General features: G+C 39.5%; 1 protein-coding gene and 1 long non-coding RNA gene across 5 annotated transcripts in view; one reads left to right on the top strand and one right to left on the bottom strand.

Moving 5' to 3' along the window:
- Window positions 1–15,274, top strand: part of LOC134318255 (uncharacterized) — a 35,002-nt gene extending 19,728 nt beyond the window's left edge. For 3 of the 4 annotated variants that reach the window (XR_010013363.1, XR_010013362.1, XR_010013361.1), the window contains 3 exons: window positions 8,585–8,644; window positions 9,534–9,745; window positions 11,008–11,968. This is a non-coding gene — a long non-coding RNA (uncharacterized LOC134318255). Of the gene's footprint in view, window positions 1–8,584; window positions 8,645–9,533; window positions 9,746–11,007; window positions 11,969–14,838 lie in introns of those variants that run through there. The other variant, XR_010013364.1, reaches the window with a different exon arrangement.
- The window catches only part of mgll (monoglyceride lipase), a 52,904-nt gene continuing 34,603 nt past the window's right edge, over window positions 5,746–24,046 (bottom strand). Inside the window, exons 5-8 of the mRNA XM_062999084.1 lie at window positions 21,222–21,332; window positions 14,916–15,005; window positions 9,508–9,723; window positions 5,746–7,901 (exon numbers count right to left, since the gene is read on the bottom strand). Coding sequence (XP_062855154.1) covers window positions 7,785–7,901; window positions 9,508–9,723; window positions 14,916–15,005; window positions 21,222–21,332 — 534 coding nt within the window. The 3' untranslated portion in view covers window positions 5,746–7,784. The remainder of the gene's footprint in view (window positions 7,902–9,507; window positions 9,724–14,915; window positions 15,006–21,221; window positions 21,333–24,046) is intronic.

Below are 24,046 nucleotides of genomic sequence, written 5' to 3'. Positions count from 1 at the left end.
ATTTAGGTGGTGGATCATTCTCAGCACTGCAGTGACACTGACATGGTGGTAGTGTGTTAGTGTGTGTTGTGCTGGTATGAGTGTATAAGACACAGCAATGCTGATGGAGTTTTTAAACACCTCACTGTCACCAACCAAAAACATCCAGCCAACAGCGCCCTGTGGGCAGCAGCCCGTGACCACTGGTGAAGGTCTAGAAGATGACCAACTCAAACAATAGATGAGCGATCGTCTCTGACTTTACATCTACATGGTGGACCAACTAGGTAGGAGTGTCAAATAGAGTGGACAGTGAGTGTATTTAAAAACTCCAGCAGCGCTGCTGTGTCTGATCCACTCATACCAGCACAACACACACTAACACACCACCACCATGTCATTGTCACCGCAGTGCTGAGAATGATCCACCACCTAAATAATACTTGCTCTGTAGGGGTCCTGTGGGGGTCCTGACCACTGAAGAACAGGGTGAAAGCAGGTTAAAAAGGTATGTAGAGAAACAGGACTACAGTCAGTAATTGTAGAACTACAAAGTGCTTCTATATGGTAAGTGGAGCTGATAAAATGGACAGTGAGTGTAGAAACAAGGAGGTGGTTTTAATGTTATGGCTGATCAGTGTAGTTTATGGGATTAGTCTGATATAGTGATGCATGGACTGGACAGTGATATCAGCACTTAAACTATATACTAATATATACAGTGTATCACAAAATTGAGTACACCCCTCACATTTCTGCAAATATTTTATTATATCTTTTCATGGGACAACACTATAGTAATAAAACTTGGATATAACTTAGAGTAAACAGTGTACAGCTTGTATAGCAGTGTAGATTTACTGTCTTCTGAAAATAACTCAACACACAGCCATTAATGTCTAAATGGCTGGCAACATAAGTGAGTACACCCCACAGTGAACATGTCCAAATTGTGCCCAAAGTGTCAATATTTTGTGTGACCACCATTATTATCCAGCACTGCCTTAACCCTCCTGGGCATGGAATTCACCAGAGCTGCACAGGTTGCTACTGGAATCCTCTTCCACTCCTCCATGATGACATCACGGAGCTGGTGGATGTTAGACACCTTGAATTCCTCCACCTTCCACTTGAGGATGCGCCACAGGTGCTCAATTGGGTTTAGTCCATCACCTTTACCTTCAGCTTCCTCAGCAAGGCAGTTGTCATCTTGGAGGTTGTGTTTGGGGTCGTTATCCTGTTGGAAAACTGCCATGAGGCCCAGTTTTCGAAGGGAGGGGATCATGCTCTGTTTCAGAATGTCACAGTACATGTTGGAATTCATGTTTCCCTCAATGAACTGCAGCTCCCCAGTGCCAGCAACACTCATGCAGCCCAAGACCATGATGCTACCACCACCATGCTTGACTGTAGGCAAGATACAGTTGTCTTGGTACTTCTCACCAGGGCGCCGCCACACATGCTGGACACCATCTGAGCCAAACAAGTTTATCTTGGTCTCGTCAGACCACAGGGCATTCCAGTAATCCATGTTCTTGGACTGCTTGTCTTCAGCAAACTGTTTGCGGGCTTTCTTGTGCGTCAGCTTCCTTCTGGGATGACGACCATGCAGACCGAGTTGATGCAGTGTGCGGCGTATGGTCTGAGCACTGACAGGCTGACCTCCCACGTCTTCAACCTCTGCAGCAATGCTGGCAGCACTCATGTGTCTATTTTTTAAAGCCAACCTCTGGATATGACGCCGAACACGTGGACTCAACTTCTTTGGTCGACCCTGGCGAAGCCTGTTCCGAGTGGAACCTGTCCTGGAAAACCGCTGTATGACCTTGGCCACCATGCTGTAGCTCAGTTTCAGGGTGTTAGCAATCTTCTTATAGCCCAGGCCATCTTTGTGGAGAGCAACAATTCTATTTCTCACATCCTCAGAGAGTTCTTTGCCATGAGGTGCCATGTTGAATATCCAGTGGCCAGTATGAGAGAATTGTACCCAAAACACCAAATTTAACAGCCCTGCTCCCCATTTACACCTGGGACCTTGACACATGACACCAGGGAGGGACAACGACACATTTGGGCACAATTTGGACATGTTCACTGTGGGGTGTACTCACTTATGTTGCCAGCTATTTAGACATTAATGGCTGTGTGTTGAGTTATTTTCAGAAGACAGTAAATCTACACTGCTATACAAGTTGTACACTGACTACTCTAAGTTATATCCAAATTTTATTTCTATAGTGTTGTCCCATGAAAAGATATAATGAAATATTTGCAGAAATGTGAGGGGTGTACTCACTTTTGTGATACACTGTATGTGAAAAAAAAAAGAGATGGAAAATGTGAGCGTGAGAGGTACATTTAACAACAGACATGTTGTACAGGCATTACAATACATGCAAGAACAATGTTGATGAGTTCTCTTTACTACTGCGTTATTTAACAATTGCTTTACATACAGTCCTTTCTTGAATGATTACAGAACAGTCACATTACAGAGCATCATCGCTTTACTTATATTACAAAATCACAAAAGTTTTCTTGTTTTATATTACAAATTTATGGTAGATTATATATATTTATATATTATATGTTATATGTATGTAATTACATGTAACTGCTTTTTTACTGGTTTGTTAGCTGCATTAAGACTTGCTCCCTGAGACCTAGATGAACCTGAATGAGCTGTTCTGCTCTAGAAAGTAGGTTAGGGAGATCTGATTAATGGTGTAGTTCCTATGTGGAGTTGACTTTAATTGTTTGGAAAGCCCTCTGATTTATTTTGCATACTCTGGGCGTATATTTGCATGAGCTCAGCACCAGTATAATTTGCCAGTAAAATGGGGCCAGATTTATCCAAGCACTAAAAAAGGGGGGAAAACGAAGCCTGGTTTTCCAAAAGCCTTCACAAGATCACTGAGCAAGTTACAGCAAGTGAGGTGGACAGATAGAATCACACAAATGTATCCCCACTCTGTACAGATGGAAATGAGGGAAGGAATATTAGTGGTATTAAAGTGGCCCTAATTTTAAAACACTTCTATTGGATAATTGATTCAATATTCAATAATTATACAGCCACAATTATTTAGATATGAACCTACAGAGGAAGTACTCCCAGCAAGAAATATTTGTGGGGCCTGAGATTTCACTGTAACTGAGGCAAAACAGTTTAAGCTACAGATATACACCTGTGGCCAATATTATTGCTATCCTTCCATTGTAACTCTCTTCATAAAGTAATATCTTGTAATTAGGCTTACTCTGTAGCTCTGACCGATATCTCTACACCTCTTAACTAAGACTTTATTCCACCACTTTCAACCTCTGTCTCATGTATGACATTCATGCTGACCAAGAAAATCCACAGACTAGCACATGCCCCCACCAACAACAGTTTTGTTTTTAAGCCAGTCAGTGGTAGATCTCAACACAGAGCCACAACACACACGGAGCAACATGCCAGACTAAAATATTCTTTTAAGACTAGTGTAGACTCCTTGACCAAACAGTAGGTGTCAGTGTTGCAGCAGCAATCAGGGACTAGTGCGCAAGTCTAGAACACTGCTGCACCACCTAATCCCAGCTCAACTCTCCTATAGTAAACTACTTCAGTTCTTTAAGGTTTAATTCATATCTTCTAACAGCTGCCAGTATTAAATGTACATGTAAATGTGCTCATTTATATGTACAGGTGACAAACATAAATTATTAGCAGTTAGATTTTAGGTCTGCTTTTATAAGATGGTAGATCATAAACCCTAAGGTAAAAATGTTCACAGGGCATCTTAATTTACATTTATTAGGTTAAATGTTTGCAGGTGTGTTTAAACCCCATTTTCAGAGAAGTTGGGACGTTTCGTAAAACGCAATAAAAAGAGACTGTTATTTGGTAATTCTTTTGAATCTTAATATAACTGATACTTCTTCTTCCTTGGCCTTTGTCCCATTTGGTTGCGGGGTCGGCTCTCGGCGGATCACGATCTGCATTGATTTGGCACAATTTTTACGCCGGATGCCCTTCCTGACACAACCCTCCCTATTTTATCCGGGCTTGGGACCGGCACTACAATGCACTGGTTAGTTTTCAATTAGCCTGCTGGCATGTTTTTGGACTGTGGGAGGAAACTGGAGCACCCGGAGGAAACCCACGCGGACACGGGGAGAACATGCAAACTCCGCACAGAAAGGACCCGGACCGCCCCACCTAGGGATCAAACCCAGCTGTGAGGCAACAGTGCTACCCACTTAGCCATCGTGCCGCCCCTTAATATAACTGATACAAGTAGAAAAAAAAGATTTCCAATGTTTTCACTGATCAACTTCATTGTATTTTGTAAATATGAACACATTTTGAATTTGATGTCTGCAACACTCAAATAAGTTGGCATAGAGGCATGTTTACCTCTGTGTTCTATTAATGCGACTTTGTAATAGTTTGAGAACTGAGGACACTATTTGTTGTTAGTTTTGCAAGTGTATTTTTGTCCATTATTGCTTAATATAAGACCTCAGCTGCTTAACAGTCTGTAGTCTGTAGTCTCCTATTCATGCTGCACAATACATTGTCTATATGAGACAGATCTGTACTGCAGGCAGGCCAGTCAAGCACATGCATTCTGTGTCTATGGTTGTAAAGCATGAGTAACAGAATAAGGCCTGGCATTGGTTGCTGAAATGATCATTGGACATTGTCACATTGCTGGCATCATGTGTCTCTTTAAAATCCCAATATACTCCTTCACATCAATGGTACCTTCACACTTAAGTCAACCACACCATGGGTACTAATACTTCCCCATACCATGACAGATGTTGGCTTTTACACTTTATCCTGTTAACAGTATGGATGGTCCTTTTCTTTTTTGTTAACGAGAACTCAACGTCCTTTTTTCCCAAAAACAAACTTATTATGGAATCACCTGACCACAGCACACATTTTCAGTCTTTTGGACCATCTGAGATGAGCTCGGGACCAGAGTACTCAGATGTGTTTGTGCATAAAACACATGTACGGTAATAGCAGAAGTGTTTATGTACAGATTTCTCTTTGTGTAATAGAGTTTTGGGTTGCAGTGGTAGACTGTGTTAAGTGACAACTGTTTTCTGAAGTACTTCCGAGCCCATGTGGCTAAATTTATTACAGTACCATGACAGTTTATCATGCAGTGACATCTAAGAGCTCAAAAGTCACGCATATTCAACAATGGTTTCCGACTTTGCCCTACATGAACTAAGATCCCTCTAGATTTCCTGAATCTTTTCACAATATTATGAACAGTAGATGGTGAAAGACTGAATTATTTGCAATCTTGCATTGAGAAATTTTTTCACTGACTGGCAATTCTCTCCTGAAGTTTGACACAAAGTGATGAGATCCTTCTTTTATACCCAAACATAATTTCATTACCTGTTACCAATTTACCTGCTTATTGTGGAACACTGTAATGTGATTATTCTATAAACTTTTCACTTTTATTTTGCCTCTGTCCCAACTCTTTTGGAGTGTGTTGCAGGCATCAAATTCTAAATGTGTTTATATTTACAAAATACAATTAAGTTGATCAGTGAAAACATTTGAAATTTTATTCTTTCTACTTAAAAAATAGAATCAGTAAAATAAAGATTCAAAAGAATTAAAGAGCAGATTCTTCATTTTACTGCGTTTTACAAAACATTCAAACTTTTTTGAAAATGGTGTTTGTAAATAATATATTATATAAATCATAAATAGCAAATTTTCTTTAAATAAAGAAAACAAAACACACTTCATATACACCCAACATAATTTAGTATGTTGACAATCAAGCTACACATGTATTTTGAAACCAGTTCCAGAATGTTTAAAATAGTATCTTGTTTATACAACTTAACATTTGTTAATAAATGTAATGAATATACAAGTCCTTCAGTACTTCTAAAAAATAGTAACTCCCTTTTTAGTAGAAGAGTATTTACATTATTGTGCAAATAATCTTAAAAAGATTATTAAGTATTTGTTTTGCTCATATATCGTATCTCAAAAATGCTTTACTTGCAAGCGTTTTATATCTTGGCTACTAAAAGAAGAACCAACATAAATTTTTCTGAGTGCTAAAAAACATTAAAGGTTGGAGGGTTATTTTGTGTTATTTTTTTATATGCATCTTCTCCCGTTTACTCCTGATTTTTTAGCGCATCCAATTTTGACCCCAATTGCATTATGCTTCCTCTCTACTGGTGCTGACCCCCGTCCCTGATTGAGGACAGCGAACTGACTCGTGTCCCCTCCGACACGTGCACGAGAAGAGTTCATATGCGAATCAGCCCTGATCAGCATTATTCCTCAACTCTGTGCAAACAACATCAATCAGCCAGCAGAGGTCGTAATTACATCAGTTATGAGGTCCCTATCTGTCTCCCTACCCTGTATGAACAACAGCCAAACGTTCATATAGCCTCCCAACCCAGCCGGATGGCAGAGCTGAGATTCGATACGATGTATTCGAAATCCCAGCTCTGGTGTGCTAGCGTATGTTACAGATTTTTTTGCCAATTTCATCTCATTTTATTTAAGTTTTACATGTCAGCTGTCTGGAACGTTAAGGACTAACTTGCGATTTCTCAGAGACATGTAAAGTAACTGCCCCTTGCAGTGGCTAAAATTTAGATAAAATTTTTGCATTGATCAGTTGGGCAGACAGAAATGCCCACTCTGTAAACCACAGAGTAGAACCAATGTTGTTCTCGATGACTCCTTTAAACAGATGGCTATGTGCCTTTACATGCAAACTTCATGTGAAAGGGCAAACGTTTTAATGTTATGCCACAGTGGAGCCTGGTGCAACTTCATTTTCTGATTGCAACATTACGTTTAGATCAAAAGCAAAGACTATTGCAATATTCGCAATATAGTAACAGAACTATACTTAGAAATATATCAGTAACAATGCACATAAGGGATGTAACATTTTCTGTGAATTGTGGGGAGGTGCCAGTTGTTACTAAACACATTCCCTTTCAGCTAGCAATATTGGAAAACAGTCATTGCCGTGCCACCCCAACCCCCCAATACACAAGAATGGAACAGTCTGTAGTCTGAACAGTCATCGGTCAAGCAAACCAGACTCAGTTAGTCAGTCCACTCTGCTGAATTTCACTCTGCTTGTAGTGACATGTTTTGTGCTTGTGTGTATGGTGTGTAGTTTTTGACTGTTAAGGGATGGAAAGTGCCCCCTCCCCACACACACTTCATTTACCTCACTAAACGTCCTGTTAACATTGCTCTCTATCCTCTGTTATTCTGTTTCCATGACACCCTGCTTTATTAATTCATTTTCCCCTCACCAAAGCCCAGTTTTCTGTGTTGTTGCCCTGGAAACTGGGATGATTGACAACAGCAGTGCCACTCTGTTCCACCAGGGGCAGCAGAGATCAGTGCAGGAGCAGAATGGAAAACATAACATCAAAGAAAAGCAGCAGGACAAAGGGCAACTGCTCGGTTAATGCGGCAACACAAAAGGAAAGCCGGGTGTCGGTGCAGCGGTGCTCATTATGGTCCTGTCGATTGACTCGACAATGTGCTCTACACCCTGGAAAGAGTAGGGTGGAATGAATAGACTTACTAGCCCTGACATCAAAGCTCGGCCCTAGGCGCCATAGGTTAAAGTTCAGAGACCCCTGACCTCTATTGTTTTAATAATAATGAAAATAATTGAGTTTGGTTGCACCACAGCAGGACGAGTTGTTGTAAACAGACATGAGAGATGTGAAAATGGTCAAGGGGCGGGATCAATCCAAAAGGGTGGGATTTATTGGAGGATGACCAGCTAAGGCCCAGAAGGGTTGGGAAGACGCTCCACAATCCAGGTTGTTAGCTCTTGAAGGACAGACTGGGCCGTTTCAGGTAGCTCGTGGTGCAGAGCATGGTACGCCCCATCATACACCTGATACACACAAACAAACATATGGGTGTGAGTAGTCATGCACATTCTGAGAGAATCTTTATGCACACACCTAAAGGGTGTTACACATTCTGTTATGTTAATAATGTACGCTAGTAAAATGCCATATTCACCGTCTGAAAAGCTGTTTAAATCACATTCACTTTAACTGGGTCACAGAGTGTCCCGTTTCCCTCGTATCATTGGGTGCAATACAGTCACAAACCCAAGACAGGACGCCAATCCATCGTTGGGCATTGGCTACTCCTCTCAGACATAGCCAACCATATATTTTATGTCTGTACGTAGATGTCAGACTGGCCGATAGCACCGCTGGGATTCAAAACCTGGTGTCACCCGAGTGTCCAGCCAACTCCATATTAATGCCCAATGTTTTTGGAAGTGTGTTAAACAAGCTAATGGTCCGGGATCCACATACTTTTGGCCATAAAAAGTATGTGTTAAGTGGTGACTGCATTTCTGTATATGCCTTTAATTAATCAGTATTAATTTTCATCATTCATATGGTATATGTGGGTGTGTTTAAAGTATGGTTGAATTATTATATCAAAATCTTTCTTTAGTCATGATTAAGATTTTTGATGTTTTCCTGCTGCCCCTTTGTCTGAGTGTCTGATTTCATACAGAAGGTTAATTCATCCATTAATTCATCCATTTATTTTCAGTACACACTTCATCCTGACTGGCATCCCGGTCAGATGCCACATGAAAACACTACAGGCGAGGTAGGAAACCATTTTAGCAATATAATAACTGTAATTTAATTTACTTTATAAAGATTTACATTGGTCGTTTAAATTTTCCATCTAAAGTCGAACATCATTACTTCCACACATTTCTAACCACAAAGTTTCTGCCATTTAAATTGAATCATGTATTTTGTTTAATGAGCCCATCTGCCGTGGGGATTGGCGGGGGGTTGGGGGGTTACAGAGTCATGCCCATCTGCGTTGCCATTTTTAGCCAGCAGATACTGTATATAATAACTGTAATTTAAATTAGGGCGGCACGGTGGCTTGGTGGGTAGCACTGTCACCTCACAGCAAGAAGGTCTTTGGTTCGATCCCCAGGCGGGGCGGTCCTGGTCCTTTCTGTGAACATGAGTTTGCATGTTCTCCCCGTGTCTGCGTGGGTTTCCTCCGGGAGCTACGGTTTTTCCCACTCCCGGGTCCTTTCTATAAACATGAGTTTGCATGTTCTCCCCTTGTCTGCGTGGGTTTCCTCCGAGAGCTCCGGTTTCCTCCCACAGTCCAAAAACATGCAGTCAGGTTAACTGGAGACACTGAATTGCCCTATAGGTGAATGGGTGTGTGTATGTGTGTGTGTGTATGTGTGTCTGCCCTGCGATGGACTGGCGCCCCATCCAGGGTGTTACTGTGTGCCTTGTGCCCATTGAAAAGCCGGGATAGGCTCCCCCCCCCCCCCCCCCCCCCATGTCCCTAAGTGGATAAGCGGTTAATAAATTGAGTGAGTAATTTAAATTACAGTTATTATATTTCCAAAAGTACTAAAGTTGCTAAGTGTGAACATTTCACACCCATATCTATGCCCATGAATTACTGTATGCATGTGTGGAGAAGATTCGCACCTTAATTGTTTTGTCTGTGCTCTTAGCTTGATTGTGCATAAGCTGAGATCCTCCAACATCACAGAGCTTGTCGGCACTGCCATGCAGAAGCAGGAAAGGCCAGGTGATATCAGGAAGTTCTTTTTCAATGCGTGAAGAGGCTGCCATCAGTTGCATTCCAAATGAGACTTTCATCCCTCCATGATAAACCAGCTCATCTGTTTCATAGGCCTCCACCTGCAGCACAGAAGATGGGTGGGTAAGTATTCAGCATGGGGTAGAATTACTATTTTATTCTCATAATTCATTTTCCTTATTTAGAATTACATGCTCAAGATAGCAGGTTCCCATTTACCGGATTTTTCCCATTTTTATACCAATGTTTCAGTCATTGGCAGTTTCTACCTACTGAAGTCATCTCAATCGCATGTCATCTTTCAATCTGAGAGAGTAAAGATGAGCACAAGCCAATGGTTCTTTTCAAACTACAGTTTATGCAAACTGTCAACACATTGGGGAACTGCACTAACTGTTAAAATCTTAACACTTTTACACTTTTCCTCACGAAGGCCTAATTCACTGGCAAGGCCTGGATGAATAAAAGACTAGACCAGATAACACTATTAGAGATTGTATCTAAATTTCCCTGAGGAAAGGACAAACACGTTTCTGCTGCATTGCTAAGGAGCCTTTTAATAAGCATTTAATAAGAGTTTACTTAATCTACTGTACAACAGGATGTTCAGAAATGGTTAATTACAGAGATGATTCACTTCCATTTCCAATTCCTTGTGTACTGTTAAATTGAAAATGGTGCCTAGTTAAACATAAGGTAACCCTTAAAACAAGAATGAAGAAAACATACTGGATAATGTGATACAGTAGTTCCCCCTTATCCATGGATTTGCTTTTGGCAAAATATGTTTAAAACTATTACATGAAATATTCCAGAAATAAACCATGTATAACTTGTAAATTGCCATTCTGAGTAGTATGTTGAAATCATCACACACTGTCCTGCTCAGGAAGTGAATCATTCCTTTGTATGGCATATTCATGCTGCCTCATAGTCTTGATGTTCAGATCATCTTTCTTGGTATCGCTGGTTTGTATTGTTAAAATTAATTTAACTTAATATGACCCTAAAGTATAAAAGCAGTGATGCCGGCAATTCAAATAAGTCAAAGAGAAGCCGTGAAGCTCTTTTTAAGTGAAGAGATTAAAAATTCAGATGCTAAAGTTGCTAAAATGTTGTAACACCATAATAGTGTATTGTTCTATTTTATGATTAGTATTGTTATTGTCTCAGTGTGCCCAGTTTATACATTCAAATTTATCTTATGTATACTGAAACACACACACACACACACACACACACATTGTTCTACTGTCCTACTATGTTTTTTTGGGTGTAATTTATTCTTTGTATATTATATTAATACCTATAGTATTAGGATCTGGGATAGGAGTGGTTTGCATAGTGATGATTTCCTTTTTATGTCACATGTCTGTGTTTTTCAGAGCTCTGCACTGTATTTTGAATAATTTAAAGTTCAGACCCAAGGCAGGCTGGTTTACCCAACACTGAAAATGACTAAAGAAGACATAGTGGCAAAGCTGCAACCTGACAGGACAGTCAACATTTAACACGTGTCTGAAAAAAAACAAAACATTTTTATTCCCACCCTGTATTATACTGTATAATCATTGTTGAGAAGTGTACATCTTTTGTTTTTCAGAACTGCATTGAAAAGCAGAAGTGCCTGTTCTATCTGCATTGTTAGACAAGGTCATTCACATGATGGAAAATAAAGTTCCAGAGTATCAGGTTAACCCCAACCTTATTCATTATTCATATATTTATTTACTATTAATGATTACTCAGGAATCTAAACGCATACGGCATTAAATCTACACTCAGAGGAACAAGTTTGTGTTCTTAAAATAACTAAATAATAACGAGGTAATCATTCACAGTACAGGCTGGAAAACCCTTGTGAACTTTTGTATTTATTGACTGATGCTATGCTTCATTATGCTCCATGTACTTCACAGCTGGGAGAACGTTTTGGCGTTGTAGTGTGCAGTGCCTTTTTCTGCTTTTTGCAATACTGCCAAAAATGTGTTTTTGTCTCTATCCAAAGAACATTCCACAAATCAAGGTGGTTTTTCATGTTTGGTTTTGTCAGTGGTGTCTATTTATTTACAAATTGTATTTTTTTATAGTAGCAATACAGTGGTACCTTGTAACTCAACATCCCCTAAACTCAACACCCTTTGACGACCATGAGACGAATCTGCATTTGTGTGGAATAACCGTCAAATTTACTCTGAAAGCCTCTACATGTGTCTGTGTTTATCTGGATTTTTCTCCTGTTTCACTTTTAAACTTTAAAAGTTACAGTTGGGGTTCTGAGAAATTGTAGGAATCAGTCTAAAATGCTTATCGTTAATAAAAAATAATGTAACTTAATGTATTAAAAGAACAACACAGAAACACTAAACCTCTTGTAATTATTACTGCTTATTTTTTCATTCCACTAATTTAGAAGCATAAGGAAACAAAGAGGTAAAGGTAAAGTGCAGGTTTTATTGTATTTTTGATTGATACTTAACTGTTTTGTAATTGTATTTCAGTGTTTTTACATTATACCTGTGTTATCTTCAGTGTATACGTGTCAAAAACAACCCCATTATTTTACATTAGCCTAAAATACATGCAGTTCCACAGGACCATGGAACGCATTAACAGGCTTCCCATACATCCTTATGGGAAAAAATACCTTAAAACTCAACCTCTTTTAAACTCAGCGACACTTCCAGAACCCAATTGAACTCAATTGACTTTATTAGTACCACTGTATTAGCAATTATACACATTTTGTTCAGTTACTTTGTAAGTTCTTTTAGAATTGGATATTGTGCTCTCTGTATGTTTTTTGCAGGATGGTCCATTTTAGAAAGAATTGCACACTAAAGTTTCTTCAACTTGTAGACATCTTGATACTATTTAATAAGTATCAATATTGACAGAATTTATTTTGTAGCCGTTTTCTTGCATCAGGCATTAATTCAGCTCTTTTTATATGATCCTCTATTTTTTTTGTTCGGGGTGTAAACAGAACACATAATCAGATCAGACTGATTTTCTGTGCCTATTCTACAGTGCAGGACCACTTACAATCCACATCGTTAATGACCATAATCAAGTTTGATTAATCAGATCTGGAGAAGTTATTAGCCCAGAGGTTCATATACCAGTCAGAAATGATGATTAATCAATGTGTATAATAAGAACAATAGATTTGACCAATAGTAACAGCTGGATAAAGATAATTTATATAAGTAATTAATACAGAAACCCAAGTGATTCCAAAAAGCAATTTTTATGCAGCTACGTATTTGTATATACACTATATCGCTAAAAGTATTTGGACAATTCGTCTAATTATTGAATTCTGGTGTTTCAACTTGCTAACAAGTCTATATAATCATCAGTTATCTGAAATAAATTATATGCTTTCAACTGGCATCAGTTTGAGGGAGGCTTTTTTAGTTTCTAACTTAACTGTACCCATTGGTGTGGAGGAACTCCAGTGGCCTTTACAAATTTCTGAGCTGAATCCTATCAAACACCTTTGGAATTAATTGGAACGTCAGCTGCAACATCAGTGCCTGACTTCACAAATGCTTTTGACTGAATGGCACGAATTCTCAAGACAGACTTTAAAATCTAGTCTTTCTAGAAGAGTAAAGGCTGTCATAGCTACAAAGGGGGCCAAATGTAGGTTAATATGTGATGTACAACAAGCTCATGGTCATGTGAGCACACAATTTCAGCTATATAGTAATATAATAATAATATAATATAATAATATAATAATAAATGATGATTACATCTGACCATGCCAAGAAGAAAATACCAAAACGTGGAGTTGCAAACTAAACACGAGTTTGTAATTCTGAGACATTTGGCTGGCAATGGCCTCTGCAGTGGTCAGTGACCTTTAGCTTTGTTTGATTGTCTGTGGCTAAAATAGCATAGAGCAGCTGGTTTTGCACTGGTGAACGGTTCCCTAATGTGCAAGTCAGATGATTTCATTCCCACAATCACAAATACAAAATGTCAGCATCCTGCACTACATACGCTATATGGCCAAAAGTAATTGGACACCAGACCATAAGCTTGTTGGAAACCTATTTTCAAAACCATGTTTATTATATGGAGTTGGATCTCCTTTGCAGCTTTAACAGCTTCTACTTCTCTGCTAAAGAACTCGATTAGCAATACAGTACACTTCTTTTAGTACTATTTCTCTCTTCATATACAGTGATATAATAATATTTAAGTTTTGAGACCCCTACATGCTAATTTTGGACACCATAGGGATGTAACATCCTCCCTAGTCCCCCACGTCTAGCACTTTGTTTTGTTTTCATATCAGTGTTCCCCCGCCCTGTCTACGCCCCCATGTCTGTTCCTGTGTATTGTCTACACCTGTGCTGTATTGTCCCCATTGTAAGAAGTATCTATATTGTATCAGTATTCCAGTTTGTTCTCTGTTCCGTGTATTGTCATGCTACATGCATTCTTGTTCTAGTTTCTGTTCTAGTTAATAGTTTTGTTCCTAGTTCATGTTTTCAGTTTCCTGGTCTTGTCCTGTGTTCAGTTTTTTTTGTTTGTTTTTTATTAATCTTGTGATCTTGACCTTTGCATGATTATGGATTTTTAATGAAGAGACTGCTGATTACTGTATGTGCACTTGTGCCCTGCCTCTCTGTCCGCCCAGTATCACAAGAGAAATGATTTACAGGAGTGCCTAACCCCAAAAAATTAACTGATCTAAAGCAGTGGTCCCCAACCTGATCTAAAGCATGATTTTGTGGCTTGTGCACTTTATCCACTGTGGCAAAACTGACAACAAGGTTAAGCAACTAATTTACACAAGGGCATTTTGAAGCAACCAGTCCACATTGTGTATGTTTTTTGGAGGTGGGAGGAAACCCGAATTAGCTTGAGAAAACCCACACAGACTTGGGATGAGAATGACAAACTCCAGACACATAGTAACCAGAGGTGAAGATGAAACCATGTTGCTGTGTGTCACCCACTTTACCAGCTGTAACCACAGTGGCACATAAAGTCAGAACTCATTGCCAAAAATATTGACAAAACAAAGTGAAACTTGATCAGTAAAATGTTAAAAAAATATATAAGTAACATATAAAAAACAATATTCTATAAATCTGCTCATGGCAGTTCTATTGGTGGTGAAATCTGAGTGTAAATAATGCCCATATTGAATTTAATAAATGAGTCAGAACTCAACCCTCCTCTGATGCTGTTAATAGAAAACCAACAGATGCACATCACACTTGGCTGACCCACTTCCACAGATGACCTTTCACACACATTCCTAGTTGTCTACCTGTTTTGGGTCCCGGGAGACTTGCTTGGGATCGATGGAGCCGAGACTGAGGCTGGGAGCCATATGGTTCAGGACTTTTGCCATGAAAACCTGTGAAGAATCAGAAGAAGTCAGTCTACAACAGAATACATCTAGAATCAAGGTGCTAGACAAAAAAGACTTGTGCTTTAAAAACACCAAACAATTATGCAAACCTCATTTTCTTAAATCATAACCCTTGGCATTTATTAGTGGTTTAAGTGGTTGCATTAATGGTCTTTGACTTTGAACTACACTTTTACAACTGTGCCTCCACCTGCAGCACAGAATATGATACTTTTAACAAATCCCATTAAGGTACCTACATTTTTGGTCTAAATTAAAGACAGCTTAAAGAAAGAGTCTGGTTCACAATCTTTCAACCATAAAAATTCACAAACAGAATTTATTTACTAAGTACAAAGGATCTTCAAAAAGTTTCTGCACTTTTATATTTTGGTTGGAAACAGTGATGGTGGGAGGAGTATTAATTGGTTGTGTCTGAGAGACAGAGAGAGCTTATAGTCTGGATTTAGCACCATCTAATTTCCACCCTTTTGGACGCTCAAAGAAGCTTTAAGGGGAAGAGGATTTTCATGTGATGATGTGAAAGCATCAGTGGCTACATGGTCAACCAAATACATTTTTGCTGATGGCATTAAAAAGTTGGTATGATGCTGGGAAAAATGCATCAGAAGGTGACTGTAGAAAAAGTGCGGAAACTTTTTGAAGAACCCTCGTACAATGTACAGTGCCTTGCAAAAGTATTCAGCCCCCTTGAACTTTTCAACCTTTTGCCACATTTCAGGCTTCAAACATAACGATATGAAATTGTAATTTTTTGTGAAGAATCAACAACAAGTGGGACACAATCGTGAAGTAGAACGAAATTTATTGGATATTTTAAACTTTTTTTAGAAATAAAAAACTGAAAAGTGGGGCGTGCAATATTATTCAGCCCCCTTGCGTTAATATTTTGTAGCGCCACCTTTTGCTGCGATTACAGCTGCAAGTCGCTTGGGGTATGTCTCTATCAGTTTTGCACATCGAGAGACAGAAATTTTTGCCCATTCTTCCTTGCAAAACAGCTCGAGCTCAGTGAGGTTGGATGGAGAGCGTTTGTGAACAGCAGTTTTCAGCTCTTTCCACAGATTCTCGATGGGATTCAGGTCTGGACTTTGACTTGGCCATTCTAACACCTGGATACGTTTATTTGTGAACCATTCCATTGTAGATTTTGCTTTATGTTTTGGATCATTGTCTTGTTGGAAGATAAATCTCCGTCCCAGTCTCAGGTCTTTTGCAGACTGCAACAGGTTTTCTTCCAGAATGGTCCTGTATTTGGCTCCATCCATCTTCCCATCAATTTTAACCATCTTCCCTGTCCCTGCTGAAGAAAAGCAGGCCCAAACCATGATGCTGCCACCACCATGTTTGACAGTGGGGATGGTGTGTTCAGGGTGATGAGCTGTGTTGCTTTTACGCCAAACAAAACGTTTTGCATTGTGGCCAAAAAGTTCGATTTTGGTTTCATCTGACCAGAGCACCTTCTTCCACATGTTTGGGGTGTCTTAGGTGACTTTTTATAGATATCTTTGAGAAATGGCTTTCTTCTTGCCACTCTTCCATAAAGGCCAGATTTGTGCAGTGTACGACTGATTGTGTCCTATGGACAGATTCTCCCACCTCAGCTGTAGATCTCTGCAGTTCATTCAGAGTGATCATGGGCCTCTTGGCTGCATCCCTGATCAGTTTTCTCCTTGTTTGAGCTGAAAGTTTAGAGGGACGGCCGGGTCTTGGTAGATTTGCAGTGGTCTGATACTCCTTCCATTTCAATATGATCGCTTGCACAGTGCTCCTTGAGATGTTTAAAGCTTGGGAAATCTTTTTGTATCCAAATCCGGCTTTAAACTTCTCCACAACAGTATCTCGGACCTGCCTGGTGTGTTCCTTGGTCTTCATGATGCTCTCTGCGCTTTAAACAGAACTCTGAGACTATCACAGAGCAGGTGCATTTATACGGAGACTTGATTACACACAGGTGGATTCTATTTATCACCATCAGTCATTTAGGTCAACATTGGATCATTCAGAGATCCTCACTGAACTTCTGGAGTGAGTTTGCTGCACTGAAAGTAAAGGGGCTGAATAATATTGCACGCCCCACTTTTTAGTTTTTTATTTCTAAAAAAAGTTTAAAATATCCAATAAATTTCGTTCTACTTCACGATTGTGTCCCACTTGTTGTTGATTCTTCACAAAAAATTACAATTTCATATCGTTATGTTTGAAGCCTGAAATGTGGCAAAAGGTTGAAAAGTTCAAGGGGGCTGAATACTTTTGCAAGGCACTGTATAACTACTATTTCCAAATCTGCATACTACCATGCAATAAAATAGTATGTAAAATAGTATGTAAAATAGCATAGTTTGAGAACCACTGGTTTAAACCGTGGTGTTGCTATTTTGCTATTTTTACATACTTTTTCGTATGCTAGTCTGCAATATTGACAAAGTATAAGTTAAAAAAGCAAATGTAATGCTCATAAGCATTACTCAGCCACTTGTAAGCAAAATAGTTGACTTATAAGCTAAAAGATTTTAAAAATAGTAATGCTATACACCCCCACTACTGGAAAATTGAAATAAATTAAACTGCTTCACTACTGTACTGATGTAACCGTAAGAATTTAGAGTACTGACTGACTCATGTAGTTCCAGTTTTTTATTATCAGATTGCGTGAATGCATATAACGCTGATGGCAATTATTGCAGTATCCAATTACTTTGCCCTTTAAAAGGCATTTATTGTAAGTAACTGCAGACTATTAAAGAATCTTGTGCTCATTACAGCTGCAAATGCTGCTTTTCAAGTTATACTGTAGGTCCTAAGGCACGGCATTACAATTTAGACATTTGGCAATTTTAGTGTAAATCAATTACAATTACAATTTACACTGTAATAATGAAAATACTGTTTTAATTGCATCTGAATGAAATAAATAAATATTAAAAATATTACCAAAAAAAAAAATGTGATAGGTAAAATAAATATAAATTAAATTGAAAAATAGGAAAGATTTTGGGAAAACATTAAGATTCAAATTATTGTTTTATTAAATAACCAAATTTATTTAGACTTAAAGGGTTAAAAAGTGGTGGCCAAAAGAATGAGACCACAAGAGCCTCTATATTGCACTTTTGCACTATACTGCACTTATTATATACACCAATCAACCATAACATTAAAACCACCTCCTTGTTTCTACACTCACTGTCCATTTCATCAGCTCCACTTACCATATAGAAGCACTTTGTACTTCTACAATTACTGACTGTAGTCCATCTGTTTCTCTGCATGCTTTGTTAGCCCCTTTTCATGCTGTTCTTCAATGGTCAGGACTCTCCCAGGACCACTACAGAGCAGATATTATTTGAGTGGTGGATCATTCTCAGCCCTGCAATGACACTGACATGGTGGTGGTGTGTTAGTGTGTGTTGTGCTGGTATGAGTGGATAAGACATAGCAGTGCTGCTGGAGTTTTTAAATACATCACTGTCACTGCTGGACTGAGAATAGTCCACCAACCAAATATATCCAGCCAACAGCGCCCTGTGGGCAGCATCCTGTGACCACTGATAAAGGTCTAGAAGATGACCAACTCAAACAGCAGCAATAGATGAGTGATCGTCTCTGACTTTACATCTACAAGGTGGACCAACTAGGTAGGAGTGTCTAATAGAGTGGACAGTGAGTGGACACGGTATTTAAAAACTCCAGCAGCGCTGCTGTGTCTGATCCACTCATACCAGCACAACACACACTAACACACCACCACCATGACATTGTCACTGCAGTCATCCACCACCTAAATAATACTTGCTCTGTGGTGGTCCTAACCATTGAAGAACAGGGTGAAAGCAGGCTAAAAAGTATGTAGAGAAACAGATGGACTACAGTCAGTAATTGTAGAACTACAAAGTGCTTCTATATGGTAGGTTGAGCTGATAAAATGGACAGTGAGTGTAGAAACAAGGAGGTGGTTCTATTGTTATGGCTGATCGGTGTACATTATGCAATTATATTATAGCATACAATCACCAAAACAAAAAAAAGTTGAATTTTAAAAAATCTATACATTTATAAGTTTATATAAATCTGTCTGTTTGAATTTCTTTGTGGCAAGGGTCAGATTTCTTGAACCAATTAGGGCCCATTCAGTCTAAAAAAAAAACATTGACCGGATCAATGTTCTCATTCATCCCAGAGATGTTCAGTGGGGTTGAGGTCAGGGCTTTGTGGAGGCCATATAGTCATTTAGTGTATTTATCACAGTTAGTAAATTCAGTTAGCAAATTCTATATGAACAAGAACATTAAACATCTAGTAAAAAGTGGCTCATTTGAGCAGAAATCAGTCACCATCACACAAAGTGTCTCAGGCATTGCTGAACCTGTCTTGTAATGTGATTGTTAAGTCGATATGAAAGCTGGCAGAAAACTACACAGCTGTATAAATACAACAGGTCAGAGTGACAGAAGTAGTAATTTGGAGACTGAAACAGTCCAGTGTGTTTAGATCTGAACATGTTCCAGTGTTTAGCACTGTTAGCTTACTAGCCCTGCACCTGTTCCTCATTTCCCACAATACATTCTCATCAGCACTGCTGAACATTCACTTTTTAATTATCTCTGCCAGCTGAGAAGTCTTGCCAAAATTCCCTGTGCCCCCAGCTTCCTGTTTCTGCTAGCTTAGAGCTAATTAGCTGATTTGTTTTACTGTCTTGAAATGCAGGAGATCAATTAATTCTTCATCCCGGATGTCTGCCTGATTGTTTACTTTTCCAACCCAGGGAGTCTTTCTGGGAATTACAGGGCTAGATGTGCTGAAGTACAAAGTACTGTGCTGAGTGTGATTTGATGTGGCTACAACCTGTGTTTAAAATGTATCTGAAATGAACGTGTAATGTAATTTAACATAACTACTCATGTAAACTGTTTAACACAGTGCCTACTAACTGTGCTCTGTTTATTATGCTAAATATTAAGTTTAACTGCTGTGAAATAGTAAAAAATAACTATAGGAGTGTCTTACAACTTAAGACTAAATATAAGATGCAAGTTCAGTAGTAAACAGATAAATGTATTCATTATTTAGATGATAATATGTGTGTAATGCATTGATGTCATTGAATTTCAAGAATAATAGGTTTCATCCCAATTACAACACTAATCTGTCATCTAAACAGGATGTAAATAAATGGAACTGGTTTCATTTTGTGTGACTGAATGTAAATGTTATGTGAATTATACAGTATACTGTAGCTCTATATCTGGACTGTGTTGATTAATAAATCCAGGTGCCAGATGTCTTCACAGCTCTTTAAACTGCTATGATCAGGGTTGCCAGATTTACAAAATAAAATAGACATAACTTTAATGCAGATATAAAATCTATACATTCATAAATTTGTATAAAACATGGATGCAGATAAATTGCACCTGGTTTTGGGAGTCAAAACCAGGTGTTAATTCATTGAGCAAAAGGTAGGAAACACTCTGGACAAGTCGCCAGTCCATCACAACACACACACACACACACACACAAACTTTCCAGTAGCTCCAATTGGCCTGACTGATTTGTCTTGTTTTGTGGGAGGAAAACCCACATGTACACAGGGAAAACATGCAAACTCCACACAGAAATGACCCTGGCCACCCAGGCAGGGAATCAAACTCAGGCCCTACTTGCAGTGAGGTGTCAGTGCTACCCACCATGCCACCATGCCGCCCTCATGAGCAATTACGGACACAAATTTGTTTCCATCAGAAACTTTAGTCATTTTGCACATAGTTTTTCATATATTTAAACTAAAAAACCCAGCAGAAACCACTAAAACTCTTGTTCAAATGTATCATTAACCTGGTTTCCATTATACTCAGATTTGCGTGTCATGATTTGCATGTTTTGCATGTCACGATTTGCATGTTTTTTTGGTCCTTTTGGCTGCTCCAATATTTAGGGGTCGCAGATCATACCTGATTTGGTACAGGTTTAACAGCACTGAAAGTGCACTAACAAGTGCGCCTTCCAATGGCTAAGCTGTTGACTGACAATCCTCCTCCCCCCAATTTTTACAGTTTAACTGTAAATTATTCAGAATGAAAGATTTCAGATGGCCCGTTGCTTGTTGAGAACAGCCAAAACTATTAGTTCCCCTTGTCAGACTGAAATTAGAACAATTCAGATGAAACAAAACTTGGCCTTTGATTGTGAAGGTGTTTCTACCTTAAAGGGTGTTGCAGACTCAGGGTTCATTAGAATCAAAGGGCCGATCAGAACCACGCCGGCAAAATCCTGCGGCCTCTCACATGCTGTCAAAATGGCGATGGCTCCACCCTGTAGGAAAACAAAAACATACACATCAGGGTGCATGAAAAGAAAACATAGAAAACTTGTGTTGCATTAAACACTTTGCTTTTGCTGAAATTCAGGAATGACTGAATAATAAAGTAGGAAATGAAGGTGCCCAGACAAAACAAACAAATATCTCAGGTTCATACACCAGTCTGTAATAAAAGTCAAAGTAAATGTAAGAAACACTGTGTATACAATTTCTCTCTCTCTCTCTCTCTCTCTCTCTCTCTCTCTCTCTCTCTATATATATATATATATATATATACTGTATATACAGTATATACATATATTAATACTAATCAGCCATAATATTAAAACCACCTCCTTGTTTCTATACTCACTGTCCATTTTATCAGCTCCACTTACCATATAGAAGCACTTTGTAGTTCTACAATAACTGACTGTAGTCCATCTATTTCTCTACATACCTTTTTAGCCTGCTTTCACCCTGTTCTTCAATGGGACCACCACAGAGCAGGTATTATTTAGGTGGTGGATCATTCTCAGCACTGCAGTGACAATGACATGGTGGTGGTGTGTTAGTGTGTGTTGTGCTGGTATAAGTGGATCAGACACAGCAGCGCTGCTGGAGTTTTCAAATACCGTGTCCACTCACTGTCCACTCTATTAGACACTCCTACCTAGATGGTCCACCTTGTAGATGTAAAGTCAGAGACGATCGCTCATCTATTGTTGCTGTTTGAGTTGGTCATCTTCTAGACCTTCATCAGTGGTTACAGGACGCTGCCTATGGGGCGCTGTTGGCTGGATATATTTTTGGTTGGTGGACTGTTCTCAGTCCAGCAGTGACAGTAAGGTGTTTAAAAACTCCAGCAGCGCTGCTGTGTCTTAGCCACTCATACCAGCACAACACACACTAACACACCACCACCATGTCAGTGTCACTGCAGTGCTGAGAATGATCCAACACCCAAATAATACCTATTCAGTTGTGGTCCTCTGGGGGATATACAGTGTATCACAAAAGTGAGTACACCCCTCACATTTCTGCAAATATTTTATTATATCTTTTCATGGGACAACACTATAGAAATAAAACTTGGATATAACTTAGAGTAGTCAGTGTACAACTTGTATAGCAGTGTAGATTTACTGTCTTCTGAAAATAACTCAACACACAGCCATTAATGTCTAAATGGCTGGCAACATAAGTGAGTACACCCCACAGTGACCATGTCCAAATTGTGCCCAAAGTGTCAATATTTTGTGTGACCACCATTATTATCCAGCACTGCCTTAACCCTCCTGGGCATGGAATTCACCAGAGCTGCACAGGTTGCTACTGGAATCCTCTTCCACTCCTCCATGATGACATCACGGAGCTGGTGGATGTTAGACACCTTGAACTCCTCCACCTTCCACTTGAGGATGCGCCACAGGTGCTCAATTGGGTTTAGTCCATCACCTTTACCTTCAGCTTCCTCAGCAAGGCAGTTGGGTCGTTATCCTGTTGGAAAACTGCCATGAGGCCCAGTTTTCGAAGGGAGGGGATCATGCTCTGTTTCAGAATGTCACAGTACATGTTGGAATTCATGTTTCCCTCAATGAACTGCAGCTCCCCAGTGCCAGCAACACTCATGCAGCCCAAGACCATGATGCTACCACCACCATGCTTGACTGTAGGCAAGATACAGTTGTCTTGGTACTTCTCACCAGGGCGCCACCACACATGCTGGACACCATCTGAGCCAAACAAGTTTATCTTGGTCTCGTCAGACCACAGGGCATTCCAGTAATCCATGTTCTTGGACTGCTTGTCTTTAGCAAACTGTTTGCGGGCTTTCTTGTGCGTCAGCTTCCTTCTGGGATGACGACCATGCAGACCGAGTTGATGCAGTGTGCGGCGTATGGTCTGAGCACTGACAGGCTGACCTCCCACGTCTTCAACCTCTGCAGCAATGCTGGCAGCACTCATGTGTCTATTTTTTAAAGCCAACCTCTGGATATGACGCCGAACACGTGGACTCAACTTCTTTGGTCGACCCTGGCGAAGCCTGTTCCGAGTGGAACCTGTCCTGGAAAACCGCTGTATGACCTTGGCCACCATGCTGTAGCTCAGTTTCAGGGTGTTAGCAATCTTCTTATAGCCCAGGCCATCTTTGTGGAGAGCAACAATTCTATTTCTCACATCCTCAGAGAGTTCTTTGCCATGAGGTGCCATGTTGAATATCCAGTGGCCAATATGAGAGAATTGTACCCAAAACACCAAATTTAACAGCCCTGCTCCCCATTTACACCTGGGACCTTGACACATGACACCAGGGAGGGACAACGACACATTTGGGCACAATTTGGACATGTTCACTGTTGGGTGTACTCACTTATGTTGCAGCTATTTAGACATTAATGGCTGTGTGTTGAGTTATTTTCAGAAGACAGTAAATCTACACTGCTATACAAGCTGTACACTGACTACTCTAAGTTATATCCAAGTTTCATGTCTATAGTGTTGTCCCATGAAAAGATATAATGAAATATTTGCAGAAATGTGAGGGGTGTACTTACTTTTGTGATACACTGTATATATATATACTGTATATATACAGTATATACTGTAAATACCTGTATATTAATACTGATCAGCCATAATATTAAAACCACCTCCTTGTTTCTATACTCACTGTCCATTTTATCAGCTCCACTTACCATATAGAAGCACTTTGTAGTTCTACAAT

Source organism: Trichomycterus rosablanca, chromosome 7 (genome assembly GCF_030014385.1).
Source record: "Trichomycterus rosablanca isolate fTriRos1 chromosome 7, fTriRos1.hap1, whole genome shotgun sequence".
NCBI lineage: Eukaryota > Metazoa > Chordata > Actinopteri > Siluriformes > Trichomycteridae > Trichomycterus > Trichomycterus rosablanca.
Note: the sequence above shows the minus strand (reverse complement) of the source record. Positions and strands in the feature narration are given on the sequence as shown.